This window comes from Salmo salar, chromosome 15 (genome assembly GCF_965601325.2).
Source record: "Salmo salar chromosome 15, fSalSal1, whole genome shotgun sequence".
In the NCBI taxonomy this organism is placed as follows: Eukaryota; Metazoa; Chordata; class Actinopteri; order Salmoniformes; family Salmonidae; genus Salmo; species Salmo salar.
In genome coordinates, this window is record NC_138305.1 from 76,068,740 (window position 1) to 76,095,084 (window position 26,345).

Here is a 26,345-nt window from a genome sequence, read left to right on the forward strand (position 1 = left end):
CTCCACACTTATCTCTACCAGTCAACCACTGAATTTAGATAGGAGCATTACAACACAATCAGATTCAAGTGAGGATTCGCACAGGCTATATGTAATTTAATTTCACACACTGACACACAGGCACGCATTCACAAAAATACACACACACACACACACACACACACACACACACACACACACACACACACACACACACACACACACACACACACACACACACAGGCGTGCTCACACACACACACACACACACACACACACACACACACACACACACACACACACACACACCCACCACTCCCCCCCCCCCCCCACATCCAGCACATCCCCGTCCCTGTGCCATCAGATATTAGTGCTGAGCGATTAACCAACATTTCGGTTATTTTTAGGTTTTTAAACAACTAATTGACTGACGTCAGTTCAATTATTTTAATTCCATGCAGTTTTTTTCTTTCTTCTGTGAGCTGGATGCGCAGTTTTTGTAGAGATAAATCATGGCCAAAATTCTACATAGCTTAGCGCAGAAAACGTGGTAAATAACTACAATGGCCATAATCCATTGTGCGCGCGCCTACTTGTCCAGTCTGTGTGGAGCAGACATGGAGACAGAGAGAAGAGAGAACGTGCTATCAAGAGGGATAGAAAGCAGTTGCTTTGCGAGGGATCGCTACCTGAAAATACATGATCTAAGTGATTGATAGTTGGCATTCTGCAGTCATAAAAGTATACCATATTTACTTTGAAGAACTACAAAAATAGCGATTTTGTCAGTCAGCATAGGGCAGCAGCTCTATAGAGATGAGATGATAACTTGGAATGAAACAATAAAGTAATCAAATAAAACAAATATTTTTATTAAAGTGAAGTAATAAAATAATCAAACCGACCTGAAAAAGCACTAATTGTTCTGTCCTAATATGCTGGACACACACAGGGTCCCCATGTTACTACAGCTACCACATAAATGGGACCATGTGCAATAAGCCTAGAGGATACGGAGGGAGAGGAGGGAGAGAGAGAAAGGGAGAGATGGAGAGAGGGAGACAGTACAGAGCATTACAGGCTTCTTAATGTGCCCTAAGCCACTGCAGCCCATTCCATCACGCCGAGCAGCAGTTCATTCAAATGACAGGGGGTTTCTGTCACTTGGTGATGTGAAGGCGCATGGCCTCGTCTCTATTTCAGATGATGAAATGCACATACTGTGGGGGCACAGAGTGAGGTATGGCGGGGGGGGGGGGGGCACGCTCTGGTTTCCATCACACATGACACCTACATTTGTAGGATCTTAATTTGATTACACTTTTGTTGATCATTTTTTTAAAGGCTTCTATAGTTTTTAATTCCCACTTTAAAATGTCAGCCTTGATTCTCCCTAAAAAAATGTATCAACCCCTACACAAAATGATAATTCACATAATAATTTACATTTCATGTTGCTGCAGGATTATTTTCCTGCAGTAGAAAACCGGCTCAAATTAAGATCCTACATATGTACAGGCGCTGGCACAAATGACCTTCACTGACTCTCTCTCACACACACACACACACACACACACACACACACACACACACACACACACACACACACACACACACACACACACACACACACACACACACACACACACACACACACACACACGAGAGAGAGAGAAAAAGAAATGCATGGATCCACACAAACCCACACGCTGACATACAGAGATGCATGAATACACACATACACACACATGCATGGAGAGTACACACACACACACACAGACACAAAAGTATGCACACACAAACCGCAAAGCAAATGTATAGTGAGCAGTGTTATTTTGACTCTGCACGGCTTGTGTGTTTGTGTATGATATACTGTATATACAGTGGGGGTCCAAAATGATTGACACCCTTGATAAAGATGAGCAATTATGACCGTAGAAAATAAAACATTTAAATACTGAGCTATATTGTATGCTCCCAAAAAAAATTGAAATTAAATAATTTTATACTAATACAATTGCTCTGAGAAAGAGATTTTGTTTAAGTAATCATTGTTTTCTCTCAAAAAGGTAGAGGTCAAAATTATTGACACCCCTAAAGATTCTTATAAATAAAGTAGTCAAAAGTTTAGTATTTGTTCCCATGTTCCTAACATGCAATAACTACATCATGCCTGTGACTCTACAAACGTGTTGGATGCGTTTACAGTTAGTTTTGGTTGTGTTTCTGATTATTTTGTGCCCAATAGAAATGAATGGTAAATAATGTATTGTGTCATTTTGGAGTCACTTTTATTGTAAATAAGAATAGAATGTGTTTCTAAACAATTTCTACATTAATGTGGATGCTACCATGATTACGGATAATCTTGAATGAATCGTGAATAATAATGAGTGAGAAAGTTACAGAGGGTCAAAGGTCATACCTTCAAGACATGCTGACCTCTCACCATTACAATAACGGGAGGTTAGCATTTAATCAGGGTATAATCATTGACCGTCATGTAACTTTCTCACTCATCATTATTCATGACTCATTCCGGATTATCTGTAATCAATTATGACCCCAACCTTTTTGAAGAAAAAAAAGATAACTTGTTCAACAAAATCTCTTTCTTTGAGCAACTGTATTAGTATAAAAGAATTTCCCCAAAATGTTTTTGCATATAATATAGCTCAGTATTTGAAGAACAATGCACATGCCCCGCCCACCTGAGGATCTGTCTTCAGCTATTTATTTCCTGTGTTTGAAGGGTGCAGAATCCACTTGTCTCTTAAATCTCGCTTGATTGATTGCTTTCATTTTACTCCCGCGACTCTTTCATACTCTTGCTTGTGCCTGTTTTTTTCCCCCGTTAACCTTACGACCGCGGAAAAGTTTGTAATGACCTGTCAAACACCCTGGTAATGGCTGAAATGGGCTCAATGGAATACAATGTCATTCCGTTGGATCTATAAGATCGCTAAAGCTTGGTCTGGGATTTAACACACAATCTCAACACTTACATCGCAAGAAAGAGAAGACAACTTTATTTTGATGGGTGTTCATTTTTTGGTGGAATTGCAAGAAGTTAGAATTTGCTACAGTTGAAATGTTTACAAATTAGATGCGCTGAAATGAAAGCAACTTTCAAAAATGAACACCTCGGATTATAGTGATCATGTTTGATCTCGCAAACAATGTGAAGTATGTTTGGATAGGTGTAATCTAGAGCCAAGCCTGTTGATGTTTTAATCCAACGGTATCCTGCTATTGACACACTTGTTGAATTATGCAACAGAACAGTCTAGACAGCACAGGTGAGTTCAGGTAGGTCTAGACAGAGCAGGTGAGTTCAGGTAGGCCTAGACAGAGCAGGTGAGTGCAGGTAGGCCTAGACAGAGCAGGTGAGTTCAGGTAGGCCTAGACAGAGCAGGTGAGTTCAGGTAGGCCTAGACAGAGCAGGTGAGTTCAGGTAGGCCTAGACAGAGCAGGTGAGTGCAGGTAGGCCTAGACAGAGCAGGTGAGTGCAGGTAGGCCTAGACAGAGCAGGTGAGTGCAGGTAGGCCTAGACAGAGCAGGTGAGTTCAGGTAGGCCTAGACAGAGCAGGTGAGTTCAGGTAGGCCTAGACAGAGCAGGTGAGTTCAGGTAGGCCTAGACAGAGCAGGTGAGTTCAGGTAGGCCTAGACAGAGCAGGTGAGTTCAGGTAGGCCTAGACAGAGCAGGTGAGTTCAGGTAGGCCTAGACAGAGCAGGTGAGTTCAGGTAGGCCTAGACAGAGCAGGTGAGTGCAGGTAGGCCTAGACAGAGCAGGTGAGTGCAGGTAGGCCTAGACAGAGCAGGTGAGTGCAGGTAGGCCTAGACAGAGCAGGTGAGTGCAGGTAGGCCTAGACAGAGCAGGTGAGTGCAGGTAGGCCTAGACAGAGCAGGTGAGTGCAGGTAGACGTAGACAGAGCAGGTGAGTGCAGGTAGGCCTAGACAGAGCAGGTGAGTTCAGGTAGGCCTAGACAGAGCAGGTGAGTTCAGGTAGGCCTAGACAGAGCAGGTGAGTTCAGGTAGGCCTAGACAGAGCAGGTGAGTTCAGGTAGGCCTAGACAGAGCAGGTGAGTTCAGGTAGGCCTAGACAGAGGAAGTCTTGTAGTTGCAGCCCTGTTCCACCTCTTTATGTTATATACAAATACATCCAGTGTATTTATGCAAATTAGGCACATATCATTTTCTTTATTTTAACACAAAATATAAAATATATACCTGATACCATTAGAAAATGTATGAGTGCATTCTAAGAAAAAAAACATGGACATTTGACAATAAATTTAATAACTGAATTCCCTACAGTAGATTAACACATATTTTAAAGGACACCAGCTGGTGTGAGGTGTGTGTGTGTGTGTGTGTGTGTGTGTGTGTGTGTGTGTGTGTGTGTGTGTGTGTGTGTGTGTGTGCCTGTGCCTGTGCCTGTGCCTGTGCCTGTGCCTGTGCCTGTGCCTGTGCTGTTCAACCTACTGTCACCCACTATGAGTTCCTGTTGTAAGCAAGTAGGCCAAAGGAGCGCTCCAACATATTAATGCACATCTTTTAGTCATGATGACATGGCTGGCTGCAGTTCAAACTACCGCTATGTAACTTCATCTGCATGTGTGACAATATCTTGGTCTCATACCTTGTACGTTGAGATCACGTGATTCAGCAATCGAAAGCACACAACCAGCAGCCATACTGTATACATGCCCCCACTTCAAACCAGCAGCCCTACTGTATACATGCCCCCACTTCAAACCAGCAGCCCTACTGTATACATGCCCCCACTTCAAACCAGCAGCCCTACTGTATACATGCCCCCACTTCAAACCAGCAGCCCTACTGTATACATGCCCCCACTTCAAACCAGCAGCCCTACTGTATACATGCCCCCACTTCAAACCAGCAGCCCTACTGTATACATGCCCCCACTTCAAAGAGGACCGTGAAGCTGAGTCATTTGATTTCCAAATGACTTTGGAATGATTTGTGAATAAAAATAAGAGTAAGCTCATAGCCTACCCATAACACTCAAGAGTATGTAGGGGCCAATCATTCTCTTTGGTTTTTGGTCATCAATGCTTTTAACATAAAAGTAATCCAAGCCCAGATTGTGGATTTAAATCTCTCCTGGATCATACTTTTCTTAGGGAAGGAGGTATTTTTATGTTTCTTTTTGTAATTTGGGTAAACTATACCTTTAAAATGCAGGAGGGAGGTCCTTTCATAGAATAGAGTCGATCAAAAAGACTGGGGCTGATGACAGGAAACAGACTAGGACAATAACGTTTCACCCACATTCTCCCCGACATCAACAATTTGAACCTCCAATGCATTCCACAAACAAAATAACTCAACGCTCAACCCAGAGGAAGGCAAACAGCTGATGCTATTCAGGGACCTGTGAAATATGGGCCTTGGCGTGCAGCAACATTGATTTTGCCGTAAAACCCTTTTCATTTTTCCATAAACATCCCCATAGTTTTATGACTTCATTACCTATCAAAACAGGAGTAGTGGTTTACTCACAATTTATGGAGCAAAACCGCCCCCCCCTGTAACTTGAACCACTGAACAGAACTTCTGGAGGAGACTGAAATCTTCCTATCAATTTCACAAAGCCTTCTCCACTGAGCTTCAAATGGACAAATACAATGGACCTAGTAGGCTGAAGCACAACACGCTGTTGTAACCCCACAGCTAAAGTCAGTGGCGATTCTAGCTTGTATGGCTCCCTGGGCGAACCCCCCCTTCAACCCCCACGGCCCCCCCAAAAATAAACAAATATTCAGACATTTGGAACAACACAAATAAATAATCATAACATTTAAAACTATATAAATATTAAAATATATACAAAAATAAGACCCATAAATATCAAAAAGAAGTAACGAAGACAAAAAGAAACACATTTGTGTTGATTTGGCACCCGAGCATCAACACATTACCCATCCCCCAACACTGTCAACCAAGAGTCAACACTAAACCAATTCACCGTGGTGGTGTGCAGACTGGTTTTATATCATTTTTAACGATTTTGCACAAACCAGAAAAAAATGCAACAATGTGTCTGTGAAACTATATATTCACAGTATTATGAATGAATTGTGGTTTATTTGGTAGCATTTCGTAGTGTGACTGATTTTACTAATTGCATTAGTACTGTACAAAGTTAGAGGTGCGCTATTTGATAGATTCCCCCGCTCCCCCTACCTCGGGCTTCCAGTGGGAAGACCTGAGGTCAAACTACCCCTGTCCCCCTCTCCATCTCGTACTTCTGAGTGGGAGACCTTTCAGGCAGTAGCCTGCCTAGCTCACAAACTAGAATCAGGGCGCCCACTCCGACAAGGTTAATTGACCCGCAGTCCCACACGGTGACATGATATCATTGACGTGACGTGCAAATGAGCGATAGAAAACCGATGTGCAAATGTCACCATTCCAAATGTTTTGTGCGGGCGCCCCGTGCCGTCCCCGGCAAGATGTAGCCCTGGGCGGCTGCCCATGTCACCTATACCTAAATCTGCCACTGGCTAAAGTGACAAACTTACCTTTCCATCATCACCACATTTGATGCAGATACAGTCCAAGAAACACACACCTCCACCTCAAAAATCTCTCTCTCTTCTGACCCATATACACAACAACGGGGGTGAGGTTGACAAAGCGAAGAGGGAGGGGAGCTGCTGGTCCACTGAACAACTGGTGGAATTGGCTCTGGTGAGGGAAATCCAGACATTTCCAAATTTAGCGTTGAATAAACTGGCGAGCACGGAGAGGAGCTTGACAGGCCATCCATCTGTGTGGGGCCGGGGCCCAATGGCATGAGAAGGCCAGGCTACTGTACTTTGATTTCCTGTCGCTGTGACAGATGGTGCCGCTATGGAGGGGAGGCGATGCAGCCAGTCATGGCAGGATTCACGACCGCCCCTGCCTCCAAGACCTCTCTTTGTTAGGCTACCAGGGGCCACCCAGGGAGGTGGAGATCGGACCTAGGAGCACTGAGTGAGTATCTGTGCATGGTCAGGTGTGATTGAGATATGTGCACCGTCGTACAATAGGGAGGCAGAGGTATACATGTATCTGACTTGAGTGACGGGAAACTTGAGAAGACTTCAAATGCTGGAGGAGCGCCCAAATCAAATCAACCCCTATACTTACCCCTATGAAGGTGTGGAGATTTGAGAGGACTGGACAGGTGTAAAGCGATATGGATATTATTTCCATCTAGGCAATCAGAGGGTAAAGTGAAGCTACAACCATATCATACCATATCTACCCCTCTCAAATCTCCACAAGTCCATAGCGGGTAGGGACAAGTGGTTGATTTGGGATCGACACAAAGAGAAGTCTAAACAATGTATCCAGATAATCAACATGGCTGCCAAAGGACATCCTGATCTTTGTGACTGTGAATCTTTCTTGGTTGGTGGAGAATAACAACCTAGTAATTTATCCCAAAGCTGAACTACTGTACATAGAGAGAAGGTCAAAGTGCAGGTTTGATCAGTATCCTGAGGGCAGGCCATAGTATTCCATAGTTCAGGGGTTTATACTGTAGAGTCTAGGGTATAAATGATCCGTGAAGAATCTATGTAGTTCATATGAAGATGTTATGTAGGTCTATGCTATACAAAGCCTTTAGACATACCCTGGGGGTTTTTCTGTAGCTTCAATTATTTACCGAACGGGAGTGGGTTGTGAAAAATGAAACTACATGGATTGCTTCGTTTCTACACGTCCATAACAAGGTTATTCATGAATAATTTCAACATCATTATTATTGTAATAGACTTAAAGACAGCATCCTTTTGTCAATCATTTTGATATCATTGGTTTGAGAGAGGAGGAGCTGAGGAAAACATAGACATTTGCCTTGTGAACCAGAGAGAAGAACATAAGCAAGGTAGTAATAAATAACCCGAATAACCTGAATAACCAGGTTCTAAGCTCTGTTAGATAAGACTACAGAGTTCCAAATTGGTTTAGTTCAGGGCAGGAGCCTATGTAGCAGAGGGAAACGTGTTTTTGCTTTCCATTCTGTGGATGAGTGAATGTGTAATTGCACTACTAGTCCATACATAATTCAACAGGGTAGACTACTACTGTCATGGCATGGCAAGGAATTCATATAAACTGGTATGAAATCATAAGGCACATGATGAAGAATAATAGACTTGGGCTAATGGTCAAATATATAGGCTTCATCATAGCCAGGGATCCTCCACAGAATACATGACAGGAGCATCTTTTGAGTAGCCTAACAAATAATCCCCTAACACACTCGACAACTAGTGGCTGCGGGCAGGCCCAGGGGTGGTTTTATTATGCCTCCCAAGATTTCTAAGCAATTTTTGAAAATTGATCATTATTATTAAATCTTTTTTTTCATTGTTGGACATTAAAAACTGTAAAAACACCAGGAAATCAGCTCCAAGTGGTTTACATTTTGGAAATCTGTTTCCAAGTACAGTATTCCCAAGCATAATAGAGAGACGTGTGATCTTATATTAAAGTGTAAGCAAGGTTTGAAATGATTATGTTTTAGTCAAATATTATATCGGTTGGGGCTTCTTGCGGTAAATTTTCAGTTTACAAATTATTTGGAATTATGTTCAGTCCCAGACCATCTGCTCAAGAAAAAAATCGTCCCGAGGCTGAATCTAGTGAATGATCCCTGGTCTAGAATACCAACCCAAGAGAGGGTCATTTTAATGTAAAATGCAATAAAACAAAGCAAAACAACAACATTTTGTAACAACAATTATACACGGAGATCAAACAGTATCAAGACAATGAATGATCCATGTGTAGCTGTCCTGTCTCCTTGCATTAGAAATTCCAGTAAGAAGAGTAGCCTAACCGTGGCATGCATTGCATCGCATCATGTAGATGCACTTACCCTCTCTCAGGAGATGGGAGTAGATGACCCACAGGAGCAACAGACAGCAGAGCGACGCTCCTCCACCTGCCGAGAGGTTCTTCATTCCCTTTCCCGACTGCATCCTTTCTCCCGCGTCTCGGTTTATCCCTCGTTTTTCCCACTTTTAAGGTGGTGTTCAAATGGTTGAAGACTTATTCCTATGGTGTTTCGATAGCCCGCCGTTGGCATCTATTTTCCGCTGTAAATGAGTGGAGGACAGTTCAATAGAGTAGCCTATGATTGACACGATCCCTTATTAGCAAATTCCCTTCTTATCTTTTTCTGTGACTGTCAATGATTTGCAGTGAGTGCAACGCCGATCGAAGCTTCATAGCAGCCCAAGTTGAATCTAAATGAGATGTCCATTTGGCAAGTTTCAAACGACATACAGGAGTCAGGAGAGGATTCTCACGAAACATCACCATATGATATGAAGTTAATACTCTTCATAATCCCTGGTGGAAGTTCCAGGTTTATTCCATATACCGTATGGTTTATCCATTCACGGATTGCAGATCGAAAGACTCTAGAGTTCAAGCAGCCTACTACTGCAAGACGCGGAGGCAAACACCAAGACCTCCGCAAGCATCGTCAGCTTCTTTGCGCTTGAGCGAGAATTTCCTACGACGACGCACTAGCTAATATTCACTGTTTCTTTAGTTGAAAGGCCAAGAAAAATAGAAGTTCGGCTACTGCAAAACAAAACAGGATATAGTCTAGTTATGCAATAGACTGCAATAAACATCAACATAAAATCCTAAAGGTCACAAATACACCGTGTTGGGAGTAGTGGACTACATTTAGCCTAGTTCAACTAGTAGCCTAGGCCTAATTTAACTACATTATTTTGCAGTAGCTTGGTGGTAGTTTTAAAGGCCCACTGAAGTCAAAAACTTGATTTTCTGTGTTGCATATTTCCACACTATGAGGTTGGAATAATTGCCTACTGTGAAATTGTGAAAATTATGATAATGCCCTTTTAGTGTAAAAGCTGTTTGAAAAGACCACCTGAAATTTCAGCCTGTTTTGGTGGGATGGAGTTTTGGCCTGCCTTTAGTTATTAGACCAATAAGAATGAGCAGGGGTGCAACTTTCACTGGGGACGGGGGGCATGTCCCCCCCACATTCTGAAATTGCATTTTTGTCCCCCCAGTTTTATAATTCGAATGTGATACATAACGAGGTAACAGTGTGCTTTAGGACCATGCGGATGCCTCCGAGCGGTCGGTTAGGCTGTTTGGAGTGTTAATCCATCTGGATAAAAAATATATATATTAATGATGGCCCCCCCCACTTCTAAAACCAAAGTTGCCCCCGGGAAAGAGAGTTACAAACCTCTCTGCCAATAACAGCTGGTTATCTCTGCCACTCAGACCACCCCCAGACAGTCCTAGCAAAATACTTGCTTGAGAAATTACTCTTTGCCAAGAAGCTATTTTTGTTAATTTTTTGACCATTTTAATAGAAAACAATCACAATAAGGTACTTAATTTTTACCCATTAATTATTTGATATTGAAATAAGAACGGGTGCATTGATCCTTTAACTAAATTCATATCTTGGTAGTGTTTTCAGTAGTTAATTACTTTTCTGCAGTGGTAACTACTGGAACTACACACTACTTTTTTTGCAAAAATAAAAGCAAATATGGGTGAAGTAGGCATGCATTTCCTTTCTTTTTCCGGCATTAGAACTGCCTAAATCTCACTTGAAACATTGTTTTTGTGTTCAGTAGACTAAATTACACATTCTGACTCCAGAGTGAGCTGTTCTTGCAATTTGTAGTCTATGACATTTCAGAGATATGTTTCACATAGTTTGGATGTAGTGAACTACTTCAAAGTCACTTTAGTTCAGTAAACTATATTTTTATTAAGGGCAGCTTTAGTTTAGCTTAACTTCTTCCATTGTGAAATAATTGGTAGCTTGGTTTCAGAGTACTGTAGCTTCCCCAACACTGCAAATAAAGGCCGCTTAATCAAAAGTGCTGTTTTGTCAGATTTGTTTTGTATTAGGCTACACTCACAAAAGTCCAAGGCTATATACTATTGCATTTGTCAGTTATTGGAATTATTTGGCCAAGATTGAGGATTAAAAATAGGCTATCGGTATGTCAATCTCTGTCGAAGTCTTGTCGCGTGAATGAGCTAGATTTTATCTCATGCATTTTTTCTGTGATCCAGTAACAGCAGCGCTACAAATGTCTGTAGTCTATTGTGATTCAATCATATTGCCAAGTCCACCGAATTCAACTCTTGGTCATCCACCGACTATATCGCTAAATAAATAGGCAATGTCTAACCTGTTTTGACAGGACAGGGAGAAAAGAATAGATCCCAAGAGAATCGCTTCCCCTCCAAGGAGTCAATTCGTACAGGCTATGCAGCATTTAGGCTACATGTCAGCTAGGATTTCCATCGGAAAGCGTGTACACGAGTAGCCTTGAGTTAGAATGTTCCCATCCCATCTATCTGACTTGCTCTCTCTCAGCAGTAAACATTACACTCACAAAAGTTTCATATTATGTGCAAATAGTTAAAGAACAAAAGGGAAAATAAATGAACATAAATACGGGTTGTATTTACAATGGTGTTTGTTCTTTACTGGTTGCCCTTTTCTTGTGGCAACAAGTCACAAATATTGCTGCTATGATTGCACACTGTGGTATTTCACCTAGTAGATATGGGAGTTTATCAAAATTGTGTTTGTTTTCGAATTCTTTGTGAATCTGTGTAATCTGAGGGACATATGTGTCTCTAAAACCGTCATACATTTGGCAGGAGGTTAGGAAGTGCAGCTCAGTTTCCACCTCATTTTGTGGGTAGTGTGCACATAGCCTGTCTTCTCTTGAGAGCCCGGTCTGCCTACAGCGGCCTTTCTCAATAGTAAGTCTGAGTCTGTACGTAGTCAAAGCTTTCCTTAAGTTTGGGTCAGTCACAGTGGTCAGGTATTCTGCCACTGTGTACTCTCTGTTTAGGGTCAAATAGCATTCTAGTTTGCTTCGTTTTTAATTATTTTTGATGTGTCAAGTAATTACCTTGCTGTTTTCTCCTGATTTGGTTGGGTCTAATTGTGTTGCTGTCCTGGTGCTCTGTGGGGTTTGTTTGTGTTTGTGAACAGAGCCCCAGGATCAGCTTGTTTAGGGGACTCTTCTCCAGGTTCATCTCTCTGTAGGTGATGGCTTTGTTATGGAAGGTTTGGGAATCGCTTCCTTTTAGGTGGTTGTATAATTTAACGGCTCTTTTCTGGATTTTGATAATTAGCGGGTATCGGCCTAATTCTGCTCTGCATGCATTATTTTTGTTTTACGTTGTTCATCTAGGATATTTTTGCAGAATTCTGCATGCAGAGTCTAAATTTGGTGTTTGTCCCATTTTGTGAATTCTTGGTTGGTGAGCGGACCCCAGAGTACACAACCATAAAGGGCAATGGGTTCTATAACCGATTCAAGGCCCTTCTTGCCGGAAGTAACCTGTGGTGCTGATTTTTAGGCTGCGGTATGTATAGTTTTTTGTGTGCTCTAGGGCAACGGTGTCTAGATGGAATTTGTATTTGTGGTCCTGGCAACTGGACCTTTTTTGGAACACTCTCTCTCAACACACAGAGAGACGCACACTCAACACATGCACACACAGACACACAGCCAAATGTCTTCCCTAATTCCTTTGTGAGAACAGGCGATGAATCACATTCTTTGGATAAAATTGTCTAATTAAGACGATATTTTTTATGCCAAACCTCCATTGCCCAGAGGAGCAGGGAGATAAAGAAAAAAAAAATATTGGCCATGTTGGGAATTTTCCTATTCAGACATAAGGTGTATGAGAGATGAGATGGGACAACAGAACAATGCACTGGGCATTGGAGAGCTTCTCGAACCTCTCCTTCGGAGACCACAGCTGTTCCATGTATTTTATCTATTCCAGAGCGAGCACACCTGATTCAACTTGTCAAATAATCATCAAGCCCTTGATGAATGAATCAGGCGTGCTAGACCAGGGCTAGAATACAATTGTGAAACATCTGAGGGCCCCGAGGAGAGATCTGAGAACCACTGAGGTAGAGCACATGGAAGAACACAATGTCTCTGAAGACAGTGGGCCTGCGTTTTTATCCCTCCACAGTGGAGTCAGAAGATCAACAATGTGGTCATAGCAACATCTCCAGATAACTGATTATACTGTGTTGGAACATTCTGAACAGAATGTACAGAAATAGCCTGTTGTGTGTGTTCGTGTGTATGTGGTGTGGTGTGTGTGTTACCCGGTCAGATTTAGAGCTCTGTAGATGCCACTATCTTCTAAATGACCACCATTAAAACTCCCTGGCTGTTGAGTACCAGACCTATAATTCAGTCCTCCGCTATATACGACCAGTCAGTCAGTCTGGTCTGTATTAGCAGATGGAAAGGTGGTCTCAGTTCAGATATATTCACCCACTCTTACAGGGATGGATCTTAGGATGAACTACACTGTGACAACATTAAGGTAAAGGACACTTATGTTTATTCAAAGAACCCGTTTTAATGGATCCTCAAAGAACATTTTGGGGTTCATTTTTGAACTACCCCCCTCCCCTGTTATTATTATTATTATTAATACGCATAACAATAACACAGTGTTTTAGTTCTCATTATGATTTTAGTGGTAAAGCAGAATAAAAATAAAATATGAGGTAAACTCCCAGCATAGCCCCATGTCCAATGGGTATATCTGGCATGTTGATGTTAATGTGTTGATGTTCTCCTTATCCAAAGCTAGGATGATTTTACAGTGTATGGTGATTGAACAGGTTTCCTGTTAAATTCATCAGATGTGTAGAGAGAGTGAAGTCTCAATCCCAAAAAATTATAATTATACAGATGATTAACAAAACATGCACACAACAGTATGGTTTTTGTGGTAAATGTGAATGAAAAAAACTGTTTTGATAATGGTTTCCATACACATACCTTGTCCATAATGTAGAGGCCTATGGGATATTCATTGAAGAGGTAAGGGATCTGCACAACATACCAATACCAATTGACATACATTTGTATGCCTCCTTGTCTGTATACCTGCAGACACAGACACAAAAGAGACCAGTTCAGTCATCTGCACCCAATACAGCTAGCCTTCAACATATTCGTATAGCCTACATATTCTTACCTATTGATTGATATCCATTGAATTGTGTCCATTTTCTGTTTTATAAAGATTTTCACAAATATGAAAAGATAGATGGTATCATCATAAAACAATTTCAAGTTAGTTCGTACAAGGGACAAACCTTACCTTAAATTGAGGAGCTCTTAACATTTTTCAGTTAAGTGCCAGCACCTGCTGTCCTTTCAAATTCAAATCCAAATGTTTCATTTGGGCAGTTAGGTTCCTGCAAGAACCCCACCATCTAAGGAAGTTTCCTCGATGAATCCCACCTCCTATGGGGTTCTTGGAAGAACCTTTTGGGGGCCAGTTTCAGTGCCAAGAACCCTAAGGTTATTCAAAGAACTTTGAGGATCTTAGAAGAACCCTTGTTGAACCCCCAATTTTTAGTGTTATCTTGTGTACCAGACTCATGTATTATCTTGTGTACCAGACTCACGGAACTGTTGAAAGACACTAAAATAAGACAGAGATGGATTGTTATTGATAAAATAGGCCCAAACCCACATGCGGACCAATAGTCTTATGCCTGTACCAACCACTGCCATTGTGTCCTTGAGCAAGGCACTAAAATGAATATTTCAGCAAGGCACTAAACTCAATATTTCAATAGCGTGAAAGCTCTCATGCTCTAATGCTCTTGTTTATACAACAACCCTACATAGCCCAGTCTCTTCCCTGGTTACACCACCAACACTCTGCTCGACCTCACAACAACTCCAACACCCATGATCCACACCAATTTTTATTTGGCAATTACTATGAATACTTTCCTTCTGTTTTTTTCTTCTATGGGCAAGGCAGCAAACAGAATGGCCCTCTTTCTGCTCCGCTGGAGTGATAGCCATGTTGACAATCTCTCTGCAAAGGGACGGGAACATCTGTCCTTCTAAGATGCAGCGGACCTTGAAAGGTAAACACAAACAAATCCGCAAGCAGCAAGAAGGCCCTTCCGCAATTACAAAGCGGACACACGTGCCCCTCATAACAAAGTGGGGTTCTAAGGAGTTTAGTTCTCTTTGAACTGGGCTTTATTTCTGTGGCTCGCCTCAAAAATAATTGTGGACAGAATTGTCACTGGGTAGCTGCTGGGTAGCTCTCCGAGTCCATAGCCTAGGAGGCATGTTGGACTAAGCAGTCTGGTGAAGAAAAATGTACTCTCATTTGCACTTTTTAGTTTTTTCCCCCAATTAGATGTATAAAGCATTACAGGGATGATGAAACCAAGACACTCCACTTAATATGATATGTTACGTTTCATATGGTATATATTCATTTGTGGATGTCCATCACCCATTTCGGATGATATGTTGCAAATATCAAAATGTACAATTTGTTACAGATTTGAAAAATGTACAGTTTGCGACAAATTTACAAAAAAAGTATGATATGTTACAAATTCTAGCTAGGTGGCTAATGTTAGCTGGCTGGCTAACGTTATCTAGGTTATGGGTTAGGGTTAAGGTTAGGGTTAAGTTTAGGATTTAGGTTAAAGGTTAAGGTTACAGGAAGGGTTATCTAAAAGGGTTAGGGTTAGGGGAAGGGTTAGCTAACATGTTAAGTAGTTACAAAGTGCTAAAAAGTAGTAAGTAGTTGAAAAGTTGATAATTAGCTAAAATGCTGAAGTTGTCCGTGATGAGATTCAAACTCGCAACCTTTTTGCCTTAAGTAATCATCTGTATTATGTAACGACACATAACATATTATACTTATTTTATTTGAGTATCCCAGATTTACGTTTACTATGTTAAGTTTAGTCTTTGAGACCAGGCTGGATGAAATGGTCCCTTAGAGAAGGATCCTTAAAGGCCTACAACAATGCATAAATATACAAAAGATCCCAGTCCTAGTTGCTATCTAGCAGTCAGAAATCCTAAGTTTGTTAGGATATGCAATCATTTATTTATATGAAAAACATTAGCTAGCGTTTCTGTCTGTAGCCTTGGCCTTGAGCGTTCAACTTCAGCCCATAGTGAATAAGCAGTAACTGTTAAGTTCCTTACTTGACATATTGTGATAATGCAATTTATCAATGGGACAGAGTCAGTCGTCGAATATCCATTGCTTCTGATTTGCTTCCTTCATGGGTAGTCTCAAATTGAGTGGCACAATGTCGAATGGTTGCAATAAGAAATGGTGGTCTTTCTATAATGAAAGGTGAATGTGAAAGTCTAGGGCATAACTTTGATTTGAAATATGGGGGGACAACAGAGGGTTAAACATGAGTGTCTGTGGGGACAGGACTATGTAGGGGGAGGGTAGGATCAAATGGTGTTAGTGGAAGTATACAGTACCTCTCAATACAGGATTGGCCAACCCTCTTACTGGGAAGTTTTTGCTCTAGCTTGCAGGCCAGGATATTCACTGCCTGAATGGAGGACACATACATGTACATCATACTGACAGGGTCCATCTCATCCTCTCCATGTCTCCTTCCCTTTATCTTCACTGATCTGAAAACACAAGTTAGGTTAAAGCAATAGGAAGGATGTTTACTGACTACCGGGCATTTGCTTTCACCTGTCCTGTTCTTTAATGTCAGTGCAGATGGAGGCAAGCACACAAAGGGAGGAATTGTTGAGTTCTCTCTTCAATTTGCCAATAGCAAACATGAATCCACTGTTGATCTTCTTCATCATTGTGAGACGGGAACTTGAGTAGCCTTGAAGTGTTTGTTTTTGATTAGCAATGTTTAATGGTCTCTACACATTCAATTATCAGCCTCTTTGGCAGTCGATAGTCATTCGCTCATTAATGGCCCAGAACTGATTACCAAGGAGAGGAGGAGTGAAATGTGATTAATTTAAAACCACTAATTGATTAAATCCACTTAGAGGAAGGTGGGAATTTCAAACCTGAGCAAGTTTACAGTTGAATGCCACCCCCTTAGTCTTTGTAATAAAAAATGGGTACTGTATGTGTTAGCATTGGTGCCTTCTTGTGACAGGTCTCTGTTGTAAAAGTAATGTTTAATATCAAAGGGATACCAGTATTTGAAACAGGGTAGATAAGAAAACCACTGAATATTTAGTTCACAGTACAGAAATACTAACCTGCATGCCAGCCTGATCAATTTGCTTTAAACTCTCAGGCTGGTTAAAAGGCTAGAATAATACACAGCAGATAAGTCCAGAGGATAATTCCTCAGCTGTACATTTGCTTACACTCTCCTATCAAGTGTAATTGTTCCATGTTTTCTGTATCTATGTAGTGTAGACTATGTGTAAATTCCTCTTCTACATTCTGTCTGTATATTCTGTCTATTGCTAGCAGCATCATTTCACCAAGTCAAAATTCTGGGTATATGTAAATGTAGGGCCTACCTGGCGAATAAAGGGGATTCTGATTCTGACTCAATTCAATAGTATCTATACTTTACAAGTGGCTGTGGTTAAAAGTGCTCCAATTATACATGCCTATATGTGGAGCCATATGCATACAGACGCGGAGATAGCTGCCACTGTCATTTATTTCTTCTACATTCATCTGTCTCAGTCAGATAACTGCTGAAATACTGGTCTACTAGAGCCCTATTTGGAGGCACAGCATCAGTGCAAAGTAGAGCTCTTGTGTGCAGGCTCACACAGGCATTCAGTCCTACCTATCCTACTGTCTTTTTTCAGACCCCTTGGCACAAACATTCCCACCAGAAGTAATTGGAGAGGTGTGTATGTGTGTGTGTGGGGGCATGTGCGTGTGTGTGTGGGAATGTGTGTGCGTGCGTGCGTGTGTAGTTTTGATTCATGGTTGCATTCGAAGGATATGTCAAAGAGTAAGACTCACTGCCCAATCATGCGCAATCTGAGAAAAGGTAATTGGCTTGGCTGTCGCTCCACATCAGCAACATCAACTAAGCTGGCAGGAGTCTTATCGGCTGTAGTCCCCACATGTTTCAAAACAACATGCCCCTCTACCGCTGCACCATCTAGCGTCCTGACCAGCTGGATCGAGGCCTGGAAACGGCTTCATTCACAACCACAAGGTTCTCCAGCGGGTGGTGAAGACGATCCAGTAATTCACTGGAGCGGTGGTCCCACAGCCAGGCTGAGGATGTGCTGTTGCTATTACTCATGATTTTAAGACCATCCAAACACCTCTCTTCATGTACTGTATCAATAGTAACAAATCAAATCAAATGTATTTATATAGCCCTTCTTACATCAGCTGATGTCTCAAAGTGCTGTACAGAAACCCAGCCTAAAACCCCAAACAGCAAGTAATGCAGGTGTAGAAGCACGGTGGCTAGGAAAAACTCCCTAGAAAGGCCAAAACCTAGGAAGAAACCTAGAGAGGAACCAGGCTATGAGGGGTGGCCAGTCCTCTTCTGGCTGTGCCGGGTGGAGATTATAACAGAACATGGCCAAGATGTTCAAATGTTCATAAATGACCAGCATGGTCAAATAATAATAATCACAGTAGTTGTCGAGGGTGCAACAAGTCAGCACCTCAAGAGTAAATGTCAGTTGGCTTTTCATAGCCGATCATTGAGAGTATCTCTACCGCTCCTGCTGTCTCTAGAGAGTTGAAAACAGCAGGTCTGGGACAGGTAGCACATCTGGTGAACAGGTCAGGGTTCCATAGCCGCAGGCAGAACAGTTGAAACTGGAGCAGCTGCACGGCCAGGTGGACTGGGGACAGCAAGGAGTCATCATGCCAGGTAGTCCTGAGGCATGGTCCTAGGGCTCAGGTCCTCCGAGAGAGAGAAATAAAGAGAGAATTAGAGAGAGTATACTTAAATTCACACAGGACACCGGATAAGACAGGAGAAATACTCCAGATATAACAGACTGACCCTAGCCCCCCGACACATAAACTACTGCAGCATAAATGCTGGAGGCTGAGACAGGAGGGAGCAGGAGACACTGTGGCCCCATCCGATGAAACCCCCGGACAGGGCCAAACAGGCAGGATATAACCCCACCCACTTTGCCAAAGCACAGCCCCCACACCACTAGAGGGATATCTTCAACCACCAACTTACCATCCCTAAGGCCGAGTATAGCCCACAAAGTGTAGACCAATTTGGGTTTCCAATCTCTCCAAAAGTATGTGGTGATCGATGGTATCAAAAGCAGCACTAAGCTCTAGGAGCACGAGGACAGATGCAGAGCCTCGGTCTGATGCCATTAAAAGGTCATTTACCACCTTCACAAGTGCAGTCTCCATGCGATGATGGGGTCTAAAACCAGACTGAAGCGTTTGTTATACATTGTTTGTCTTTAGGAAGGCAGTGAGCTGCTGTGCAACAGCTTTTTCTATTTTTTTTTAGAGGAATGGAAGATTCGATATAGGCCGATAGTTTTTTATATTTTCTGGGTCAAGATTTGGCTTTTTCAAGAGAGGCTTTATTACTGCCACTTTTAGTGAGTTTGGTACACATCCGGTGGATAGAGAGCCGTTTATTATGTTCAACATAGGAGGGCCAAGCACAGGAAGCAGCTCTTTCAGTAGTTTAGTTGGAATAGGGTCCAGTATGCAGCTTGAAGGTTTAGAGGCCATGATTATTTTCATCATTGTGTCAAGAGATATAGTACTAAAACACTTTAGTGTCTCCCTTGATCCTAGGTCCTGGCAGAGTTGTGCAGACTCAGGACAACGGAGCTTTGGAGGAATACGCAAATTTAAAGAGGAGTCCGTAATTTGCTTTCTAATGATCATGATCTTTTCCTCAAAGAAGTTCATGAATGTATTACTGCTGAAGTGAATGAAATCCTCTCTTGGGGAATGCTGCTTTTTAGTTAGCTTTGCGACAGTATCAAAAATAAATTTCGTATTGTTCTTATTTTCCTCAGTTAAGTTGGAAAAATAGGATGATCGAGCAGCAGTGAGGGCTCTTCGATACTGCACGGTACTGTCTTTCCAAGCTAGTCGGAAGACTTCCAGTTTGGTGTGGCGCCATTTCCGTTCCAATTTTCTGGAAGCTTGCTTCAGAGCTTGTGTATTTTCTGTATACCAGGGAGCTAGTTTCTTATGACAAATGTTTTCAGTTTTTAGGGGTGCAACTGCATCTAGGGTATTGCGCAAGGTTAAATTGAGTTCCTCAGTTAGGTGGTTAACTGATTTTTGTCCTCTGACGTCCTTGGGTAGGCAGAGGGAGTCTGGAAGGGCATCAAGGAATCTTTGGGTTGTCTGAGAATTTATAGCACAACTTTTGATGCTCCTTGGTTGGGGTCTGAGCAGATTATTTGTTGCAATTGCAAACCTAATAAAATGGTGGTCCGGTAGTCCAGGATTATGGGGAAAAACATTAAGATCCACAACAATTATTCCATGGGACAAAACTAGGTCCAGAGTATGACTGTGGCAGTGAGTAGGTCCAGAGACATGTTGGACAAAACCCACTGAGTCGATGATGGCTCCGAAAGCCTTTTGGAGTGGGTCTGTGGACTTTTCCATGTGAATATTAAAGTCACCAAAAATTAGAATATTATCTGCTATGACTACAATGTCCGATAGGAATTCAAATCACACTGAATTGCTAGATGGTAGGTTTCCATCCACACATTCTCAGATTTAAAAAAACAGCAGATTGGCTAAGGTCTTTGAGAACATTTTCCGCATTCTCAAAGGACTGGACAAGTTGCCTGTGTATACAGTATGAGAGGTTACATCGGAGTGCAGACTGAGATCCTTTTGAAAGAACCAGGCAGTCTCGCAATGCTATTAGCGCTTCCTAAGACACCATGACAAAGTGGTGCCATGCAATCCTATTCATCTTGCAGCTCTGGCCTGGAGCCGCTCACACTTCCCTACAGACAGGCTGTGTCCCAAATGGCACCCTACTCCCTATATAGTGAACTGCTTTTGACCAGAGCTCAATGGGCCCTGGTCAAAAGTAGGGCAGTACATAGGGAATAGGGTGCTACTTAGAACACATCCAGAGGGAAATGAGAACAGGGCAGCAAATAGTATGCTATTGAATCTGTGGAGGGATGAGACTTATCCTGCTGCAGTTCGGCCACTGTTTTCAATGTGTAATGTTACTGTGAAAACATATTGTGACTCAAACACAGGACTCCGTGTTAAGTGTTCAGTAAAAGGGAGTTGTATACACTGCTGTTTCCTTCCTTGTACGAACCACACCAATCTACTGCCATCTCATTTCAGAGAATGGACCCAAAATAATCTGCAGGAAGGAGTTGGAGTTCAGTTGTCAAACTATCGGCAGGTAAAGTGACTCCAAGGCCTGGTAGCAGCTTGCTTGTCTCTGCCACTTCAACCACTGCTGCCTCCCTGTCACATCCCAACTCTTCTCTCTCCTACCCAAACCACAGGTAGCAAGCAACTCCACGTTAACATTTCATGGGTAGATATTCAAAGAGACCCAATTTTCCATGTCTATCCCAACACATTTTTGAAATCGCTTGTTGATAGTTGATCTGAAATGGTAACCTCTCTTTATGCCATGAGTGTAGATAGAGGTGTGAGTGTGTGAGTGTGTATGTGTGTGTGAGAGAGAAAGAGAGATCGAGAGAGAAAGGAAGCAAAACAGACAGAGGCAAACGAAGCTCACGGAATGGAGATGAAAAGGGGGAGAGCAAGGGAAAGTGAAAACTCATAAGATGTAATCAGGCGTGCGCCCATTGTGCAGAATTTACAGCTGTAATTTGGTATTCCAGGGCTCCTGTCTGGATGGAGAGGCACGGCAGATTCTCATTTGCCAGAAATGTCTCTGCTTGGTGGGCTTTCTGCCTCTCTCCAACAGCTCAAGGCACGGACACAGAGTAGAACAGTTACAACCCGGCACAGTTCAAAAGAAACCTGCAACAGAGCACAGAGACCACATACTGTGGAAATACTATAACACCTCACAACAGAGGGCACACTGTCAACGGGATTATTGCTCTGCAGGAAGAAGAGCTGGAAAATACTGTGAACCAGGACAGAATAAGACAACCTTATTTCCATATTTTCATAAGGAGAGCTAAATAGACAAACTAGATAAAAAATGACAAAATTAGTGACCACCAACAATGTCAATCTAAGGTTTAAATTGAGTTCTGGGCCCGTATTCAGAAAGTGTCTCAGAGTAAGAGTGCTGATCTAGGACCAGGTGTCCCCTTGTCCATTCATTGTAATCTTAAACAGAACTGATCCTAGATCCGCACTCCTACTCTGAGACACTATCAATACTGTCCCTGAACACTTTGAGAGCTCACCACCTCTAATAGCAGAGGAGGGTTTTGTGAATGTGTGTTGCAGGATCGGCAACAAGACCTACATATTTGTTCCGGTCAACTCCTCTCAAGGCAATTAAACACACAGTAAAAAATACTTCTGTGCCTAGTGTGAGTTCACTAGCTGCTCACCCACTGTATGGTTACCTTGAAGAACAGCCTGTAGTTTGATTAGAAAGCTGCTTGCTCCGTTGTGCTGAGGGGGACGTCGGGGGATTGAGCACTCACTCGTCACTTGTTCGTAACCAGACAACAAGCAAACATGGCTCCGTGATGCTCTCTGACTGAGAGACTGATAGCCATTTGCTTCAAAATCTACAGAAACAAGTTATAAGACAAGTTAATGGGCGCTCAGTTTTGATCGAAAGGAATGAGCATGTCATGTTTGTACTGTGTGTGTGTGTGTGTGTGTCTTAAAGCCAAAATCTCCAAACTAACATAGAAGGATGGAATGAGCAACTATTAATCGTTGATTGAAATATGTGTGTAGTTAGACGTGTGTGTATCATACAGCCAGAAGATCGGCAGCAAACCGACAGGCAGCAGTGGATCGGTATTTCCTCTGTGGCTGTAAATAGCTGCGCTGCTGTATTGTGCTGTGCTGTGGTCGCCGGGGGAACGCAGGCTGTTGTTGTGGGGCCAGCAGCACCAGCACTATTGAGTAAATGTCATAATGCTCCTATGATGTCTTCATATGGAGGAGAGTCACTGCTGGGTGCCCGCTGTTTCGCTGTGTAATGAAATATGTCGGCCGTGATGTATGGTTGTGAGAGAAGCCCAGATTGAAAATTGAATCACACTAACTTAATTTGTGGTCGGGGCAATCAAATTACCTGTTTTGGCTGCAGTGCTGACGATGAATTCATCTTTGTGACCAAACTGTCACGCCAGCGTAAGGGGGCGGAGGGGACAGAGTATGTAGGGGCTAAAGAAGAATTTGCTGTTGGTGCTGAGTTGTAGACGTATGCTTGTGGCCACCATAAAGCACATAGTACTGTGAAATATGTTTTACATAGTGTAAGGGCCATACTACATACAGACTTTGTAACACCTACATAGACAGGCTCTACAAAAAACACATATCAGCCTTTCAGAAACATTTATAAATGCCAACGTCAGCTTATGTCGAGAGCCACTGACTGACATAGGGTATAAAGTGACATAGTAACCTATGGTTGCTAACACAGGCCTGGGTATTTCCTGTTGTGTGGCCATGGTGTAATGCCTTTTCCAGAAAGCACCTAGGATATTTTGGAACTGGGAGTCTTTCTTGAAAGATATTTATTGGTGTGGTGAGTTACAAAACGGTCCAGACAATTGTTCGTTAGAAGCGTGGCTTTAGAACTTCTGTAACACAGTCGTTCAAAGGGTACGCTGGGAATGGTGTTGACGTCTTATTTCTATCCCTTACTTAACGCGTCGTAAAGATAGACCCAACAGACATGGCATGCTGATAGAGCAAATACATCCGATAAAATAAGAAATGACATAGTTATGTGTTCTATTCACTGAGGTATACAGAATCAATGAATTGTTAAATTTGGTCACTGTTCAACCAATTATTCCAATTGTGACCAAATGTCTGACAGACCATTGAAACGATAGCAATGTGTACACACACTTCACACCCACAGTCATTTCACACTCTCAAACACACACAGACACACTCTTCACACATTTCTCTCTCTCTCTCTCTCTCTCTCTCTCTCTCACACGCACGCATATACAGTACATGCTGTTGAATCACGGTACCTGAATAGCGAGAGAATCTCAGAGCAATGCAGCCAAGCAACAACAAAAAGGAGCAGAGATACACGACCAAGCTTAAGTAATGGAGAAACAAACACATCAACACCCAGGATCACACTTCTTTGAACAGAAGTGCCGATGATCACAAACGATGCGGACAGAAGAACTTTCATCGTTATCATCATTACAGATCGCCGTGTCTCTTCGTCCAACCAATGTGTCATCTGTTATATGAAGCAGATCACTGCCTTAAGCCCAATGTCAACCTCATCCGAAGAGGACATTTGGTCGAATGGTTAAGACGTTGTTGGGTTCCCGAGCAGGAGACCAGGTTCACATCCCACCAGTAACATACAGACATAATATAATAGCGTTCTTCTACTTCATTCCGTAATAACACACAACCAACAGCCTTCGCCTATGGTGTCACACTGTGAAAGCCACCTTACCAGACACACCTCTCTCTGGTTCTCACCACTTATAACACACCAGACAACTACTGTCATCCCTCTTTCTCGCTCTATGCAGAAAGTGCAGTGCATTTAGGATCTTAAGGGAAAACAAGCCCCTATAAATAACCTTGTTTACCCCTTTGTGTTGTGTCTGTGTCCTGCTGTGAACAACCCACTGTTTTGCTTTGGTGGAGAGTCACAGTCTATAAGAGGAAGCTGAGAAACAGAGGAAAGCAATTCCAGAAAGAGACTATGGAAGAAGAGGAGGAGAAGAAAGGCAAAAAGATGGAGAGAGAAAGGGACTGCTGCTCGTGTGAGAAGGGCTGACGTGCACGTTGGTGTCATCCCCCTCAGTGGCCGGTTGTCACGGTAATGATGCGGAAGTAAGATATAGTCACTTTATCACCACACTCAGGGTCTAACATGGTCTGGGCCTTTGTCTCTCCTGCTCCCTCTGTCTTCGGTTCCAAACTCGCTGTAAGTGACAAATTGATCCTTGGAGACATGCCTTTTTGTCCCTGCTTGCACTGCTGAACAATGAGAGAAATGAAAAAAAAAGACGTGGAAGTACAATATCTGGGAGCCTGGATGTGGATAATGTAGTAACTGCTTGATAGCAGGGCTATAATGGTTCCACTACCCTATTGTCCTGGGAAAAAGCCGACTACTCACACTCCAATTAATTTGCGCACAAAAAGATGGAATTTATTTTTACTTGTGCACCTCGTGTTATATCAAGGCCTAAACCTGCTCTCGTCTGTATACACTCGTACTAATATCGAACGAAAAACTGAGGGCATACAGCTGAGCTGTGACCCATCAAATAACCCCAAACATCACAGATATCCTACTCTTTCATCTAAATTGGCTTCCTCCACATCCCATCTCCTCTAAAACAAAAGGAGTTATTGTGAGCGCATCTGGCTGACCTTTTCCTGACATCCTCCGCAATGGAGCCTGAGGACAAAAAAAAACAGGAGAGCGACAAGAGAAACAAAACTGGAGAGAACCTACCAGGAAGAGGAAGAAAGGAGGATGAGTGTCTTGCCTCCCAACACCCCTGGCTGTCAGACACGGTTATGATTATGAGACACAGGCAGGGGTCAGTGCACCAGTGTGGGTATTACAATAATATACCACTACACCAGGGCTATGATAAGAATTACAACTCTGACTCAGATCTGAATGTACTGTACTGTGTATGGGTCTATGTTGTATGAATGGATAGGGCATGTTCTGTAGATGAGTAGCAAGTGCAGCATAAATCCATACAAGCACAAGTCAGACTCTTCACAGCTGAATTATTGAGTCACTGCCATTGGATGACTCATGCTTATTCAACAGTGGCTGCCTTTGCTTGTCTCCTTGTTTTCTGTCCATCTTTCTTTAGTGGCCATGGAGCTGTAGTAAGTGTTAGAGAGTTGGAAAGCTCATTTAAAGCCATCAGCTTACGTATGTGAGGGAAAGATTGATAGAGATATTTATTTGGTACAAGTAGTCTTGTAGCTACTGTAACATCATTTTATCAGGCCTCGCTGTAAAAACCATCCAATCATTTGATTGCAGAGTATTGCATTGCATAAGCAACATAATGACTAAGGTGGCTGTAGTGCCACTCGAAAACTTGATGTCTTTGAAGTGTTTCAACATTCTCTCACGCGCTTTTCTCCTTCCCTTCTCTCACAGTATTCCATCATCAAACCGTTCTCCTCCTCCCCTCCAACTCTTCATTCCATCCCTTCCCTCCCCCCTCTCTCTCACACACCCTAATCGTTGACTTTTGAGAGAAAAAATCTATTCCTGTGTTTTCACCACTGTGTCTGATTGATGACGTGCCGACACCATCTCACACTGATGCCTTTTATAGGCCCACTGTTGATCGCCATTCAGCTGCTTTTTATGACAAATAATAACAGGA

The 26,345-nt window shown here is 42.5% G+C and overlaps 1 protein-coding gene across 1 annotated transcript in view; it reads right to left on the reverse strand.

Moving 5' to 3' along the window:
* The window catches only part of tafa5l (TAFA chemokine like family member 5, like), a 41,294-nt gene extending 31,689 nt beyond the window's left edge, over positions 1-9,605 (reverse strand). The window contains exon 1 of the mRNA XM_014146137.3: positions 8,882-9,605. Coding sequence (XP_014001612.1) covers positions 8,882-8,984 — 103 coding nt within the window. The 5' untranslated portion in view covers positions 8,985-9,605. The remainder of the gene's footprint in view (positions 1-8,881) is intronic.
* Between the last annotated feature and the right edge of the window lie 16,740 nt (positions 9,606-26,345).